Genomic DNA, 5,095 nt, shown 5'->3' on the forward strand with positions numbered 1-5,095 from the left:
GCTTGATGGTTTCTGTATTACAGGCGAACATCAGACGCTCTTTGTACTTGATGGGTGGCGTTTCTTACTTTTACGATAAACACCTTTGGCAGCATTTCAATGACCTTAAAGGCAAGTATCAGTGGTATGATATTACATCAGATACGAAACTGCTCCTTGTAATCTGTAAGTTTACTTTTTTTCTTTCAGTGTTTTTGCAATTCCATGTGTACACATTGCGTCATCTCCAAGAAAACACATTGTGTCCTTTCAGTGTCTGATACATAGCAAAGACTGACAGCAAGTCAGATCACCGCCTCCATTCTTTAACAGCTGATCGAGCCTCTTTCTTACCGCGGTCATATGCAAATGCTTGCGTACACACAAGGTGCTTCGTATTATAATGGCGGGTCATGTCAAGACCGAGATGACATGTTTGCATGTTAGAGGAGGAATGAGAGGGGAGACGAAACGGTGTGTCATCAGTTTGCTGTCTCTTTGGTGCCTGAGGGAGCGGTCCATTCACACATTAGCATCTGAGTCACATCCATTTCAATACAAACTGTTACCCCCCCCCCCCCCCCCCCCCCTTAAATTGCACAATGTGAAACGCACGTGAGACCTGCTTTTTCTTCTCAAGCTCGGGCACAAAGTTCTTATTTTCAGACGTCAGAGTTGTTTTTGTTCCACCCTTCCACCCTTCCACAACGGTTAAACCACTTGGGCTGTGACTAATTAATGACATAATGAAGAAAATCTAATGTATTTCATTCAGGAGAGTGCCCTTTTGATTGCATTACCACTTTATTTTATTTATTTTTGTAATCTTTAGAGGCACCTCCAGCGGGCTGGTTAAACACTCACACTGTGACAGAAAGGACAAACTGGTTTTTATGTATAATGACAAGCCAAGACATTTTAAAACTAAGGCGTAAATTAAAAGCATGGGACACAATGTTTGCTTTTGAAATCCAAAGTGGGTGGTAGAAAAACAAACGACATCACAGCTTTTTGAGTGTGAAACACATGTAGCTAACATTCTGAGTACATATCTCTTTGTAACTGTGGCCAGTTAATTGTCTTTCGAGGTGGAATGGCGCCTGGCATCCCTACCGCTTCGTTTACCAAACAAAACAACGTCACACCCGCAGATGTGTGTGTAAAAGAAGCCGAGGGGTCATGTGTGTACATGTGTAGCTGTTACACATCTGGTTTGTGACGGCCATTTTCTCACCGGGTTTTCTGCTGCTGTCTCTAGAGTTCTCCGTACAACAAAAACAATGTAATTTCACTTGAATCCCATCTTCTGGAGCTTGGCTCTCGGTTCTGTGTCTGTTCCGTTGAGATCACCGTGACGTCACTGAAAAGACGTCAAGCGGGGCCAGTCGAGGCGATCAGACAGGTTTTAAACAAACCCTCGGGGTGAGACAAATTTATGTGGAAGAGAAAGCAACGTTTGTTGCAAAATAGTTTACAGACCGACCTCCTGGTTCAACTTTGAGCTTTCCGCTGTTGAATATGTGTGAAGAAAAGGACTCAAACGGACTCATTTTCAGTTTCTCCTCCAAATGAAGTGGTAGAAAACATGATTAAACGACCTGTTTAATTGACATACCACTTGTGTTTTCTTACGTCTGACTCTGGTGGTCACGGTGTTCCCAGGCAACACTTTCAGTTCAGTGGTTTTCAGAACCACATTGGAATTATCATCTAAAGCCTTGTTTCAACTCTCCTGAGTGAGTGATGGCCGCTCATAATGAATCTCACCACGTATACGAAGGAATCACAGGCTTGACACTCTCATGTCTGACTGACATTCACATCACTTTCTTCTTAAACTCTTTGTGTCCCCCTGAAATCCAAATAAAACAATAAAACACTAAATAAGGATAGAAAATGAGCTACGGACAGAGACATTTACGAATGCTGCATTTACCGCAGAGTCAACAGTGATCTCGAATTAGGAGAGATCTCAGACTCTTTAATTGAATTTAGCCATGAAACAGTAATTGAAACGTGCCTGCAAATGGTCTCTGCTCTTCCCAAACCTTCATTTGTGTCACTTAGATTGGACACCTGCACACTCAAATCGAATCCAATGCAGCAGTCCTTCATGAGTCCTTCATCCATTAACGTCGAATTAATGCTCATTTTTAGATTTTGTCAGAGGGGTGCTGATAAGATATTGCTGTGCAGCAAAACACAACAGTGTAGGATGACAATAACAAGAAGCGGCATATTCAATGCCACATGGATAGTGAAATACAAACAGGTTGCTGGGAAGGAAATGGGCTTTAAATGCGCAGACAATGGGTTCATTTATTTACAAAGACGGTGATAAGAGAACTTAAATGTAGGGAATATCTTTTGAAACCGGTGGTAGCAGGTTTATGCTGCCTTGTGTTCCTCTCAAGGTGTTCAGGGGCCCTAGCAGATCGGTGAATGAGTCATCGCCGCACAGCCTTCGCAGTGCGCGAGAGTGCAGCGCCGTGTAGTGGCCACAGAGGCTCCTACACTCATGACAGAGAGACCTGAGTCCACGGGCGGAATGAAGCAGAAGAATACATGTTTGTTTTTTTCTTTTTTCCTGACTTTTAACGACCGACCGACAGCCAATTAAAATGAATCCAAGTGTCTCACCACGGCGAAAAAAAAAAAAACACCCATCCGCTGTCATGTTGTATCCGTCGCACGTACAGTGAAGACACCGCGTCTCAGGGCGCTCAGAGCGCCTCTCTCTCCCCGGCCCTTCGAAACCCAGAGTGGACGGGAGGTAATCCCCACCATGTGAGTGGGCGGTGCGGGTACCGGAGGCGTGTTTTTTTTTTTTTTTTTTTTCTTTCTTTCTTTTTCTTTTTACCCCCCCATTATTCAAATGCTGCTGTACCTATAAAAAGAGTGCCTGCGTGCGTCAGATAGTTTTCTCCAATGGGTAAAGGGGACTAAGTACTTGTTGTCTCTCTCGCCGGCCCAGTCGCATCCTATCGGCAAGGGGAAGGAGATGATGCACGACTCTGGCGGTGTCAAAACGGCGAGGGCGCTGAAGCATGCAGCCCTGTGCCTGATGCTGCTGCCCCGGTTCCTCCTGGCCGCCGTCATGATGTGGCTCCTGGATTTCTTGTGTATTAGGAAAAAAGTGCTGCTGAAAATGGGAGAGAGGCAGGACAGCCCGGACGACCCGCCGGTGTGCGTCTCCGACTCCAATAAGATGTTCACCTTGGAGTCCCTCAGGGCCGTGTGGTACGGCCAGAAACTGGACTTTCTCAAATCGGCGCACCTCGGGCGCGCGGCGCCCAACACCGAGGTGATGCTGGTCCAGGAGCGGCGGCAGGTCCAGATCCTGGACTGCATGAAAGGGAAGAGACCGCTCATCCTTAACTTTGGCAGCTGCTCCTGACCGCCATTCATGACGCGTCTGACGGCGTTTCAGCGCGTCGTGAGCCAGTACGCGGACATTGCGGACTTTTTAGTTGTATATATCGAGGAGGCGCATCCGTCGGACGGCTGGGTTAGCTCGGACGCGCCGTATCAGATCCCCAAGCACCGCTGCTTGGAGGACAGACTCAGAGCCGCCCGGCTGATGCTCGCCGAGGTGCCCGGCAGCAACGTGGTGGTGGATAATATGGACAACTCGTCCAACGCCGCGTACGGAGCCTACTTTGAGAGACTTTACATCGTGAGGGACGAGAGAGTGGTGTACCAGGGGGGCAGAGGTCCGGAGGGGTACCGGATTTCCGAGCTTCGAAACTGGCTGGAGCAATACAGGAGCGAGCTGGCGCATTCCCGAACAGCGGTGCTCCATGTGTAGTGAAAGATGCTGAACTGTCTGCTGCTCTGCGCCCGTTCCGCTGAAGTGTCCAAACTCACAGTGACAAAAATATTCCGATGCTGCTATCAAAATGTTCACACATGGCACATGATGTTGTTTTTCTTGCGTAAAAGATATTCAGGACTCTTTGAAAAATAGCCTAAAGTCACGTGCAAGCCTAATAGGCTGTAGGCTGGTATGTTGCGCTTGTCTTGATCTTAATTGAGTGCTCATAGCGATTGTTTTTTTGTTTTGTTTTTTTTGTATGGAAAAGTCTTGAATCAGGTGAAGCTGGATTCAATTAGTAATCACTCTATTTTTCTACAATACTGGCGTGTGTGTATGTGTGTGTGAGAGTGTGTGTGTGTGTGTGTGTGTGTGTGTGTGTGTGTGTGTGTGTGTGTGTGTGTGTGTGTGTGTGTGTGTGTGTGAGTGCGCGTGCGTGCGTTCGGGCTGATGTCTCGCTCTGGTGTTTCTGTGAAGTTCGGTTTTTAAAAGGCGAAGCCAGAAAACCGACACTGATGTTTCTGACACCGGAAGCGGGTCCACGTTAGCGGGACGCCTTCCTCCATGATCGATTGCCAAACGATGTAATATGTTGAAACGATGTAACTGAACAAATGTTTTTAATAAACATCAGATCACACTTGGATGATTTTTGCCGTTGACTTGTGGAGCGAACACATTGAAGATCTTCCTTTTGACCATTACGTTGAGTTGCTTATTTTATTTTATTGTTGTTGTTTTTATTTATTTTAATAAGACACACTTTCAATTACAAAACCTCTGTTTCACCGTCACGTGATTTGCCCCAACACCTGATGACGTCACGCCTGCTCCATGGTTTACAGGCAGAATGTATCCTCATATGATTGTTGATTGATTTTTTTAGTTTTTTCTTTCAGTCTTGCCTCCTCTGACTCCTTCACTTATATAATCAGGCCCATTCAGGTCAAAGTGATCCCTCATCAGCATAGCGTAGTGGCAGAGTAATGTGTCCCTGAGACTGATTAATCAACCCACTTTCAGCCAAGAAACACGCACACACAAAAAAAAATAAACGTTTCATGTGTGGGGCTGTTTCATGCTGTCACCGTTCAACAGAAATTAACTGGCAACCTAATGATGATGGAGGCAAAGGCCAGAAAAGGCCATGGATTTCACAGTGCACAAAAAAAAACAAAAACGTGGATCATGTCCGGAGGGTATCGCTCTCACAAAGAGCCGAACAAAGCAAACATGCTCGTTAGGAAATGAAAGTCCTTTTTGATCAAATATTTCTTTTATGTATACCTATAAAGAGCTGTG

At 45.9% G+C, this 5,095-nt stretch overlaps 1 protein-coding gene across 1 annotated transcript; it reads left to right on the plus strand.

Moving 5' to 3' along the window:
• The first annotated feature begins 2,661 nt into the window (after window positions 1-2,661).
• Window positions 2,662-4,437, plus strand: LOC137871225 (thyroxine 5-deiodinase-like). Its single transcript, XM_068708942.1, has one exon. It carries the CDS (start codon window positions 2,981-2,983, stop codon window positions 3,785-3,787), a length of 807 nt encoding a protein of 268 aa, XP_068565043.1. The 5' UTR covers window positions 2,662-2,980; the 3' UTR covers window positions 3,788-4,437.
• Window positions 4,438-5,095: the final 658 nt, after the last annotated feature.

The sequence above is a fragment of the Cebidichthys violaceus genome, unplaced genomic scaffold (assembly GCF_023349555.1).
Source record: "Cebidichthys violaceus isolate CVI_PGR_0920_01 unplaced genomic scaffold, fCebVio1.0.p SCAF_14, whole genome shotgun sequence".
NCBI classification, from domain to species: Eukaryota; Metazoa; Chordata; class Actinopteri; order Perciformes; family Stichaeidae; genus Cebidichthys; species Cebidichthys violaceus.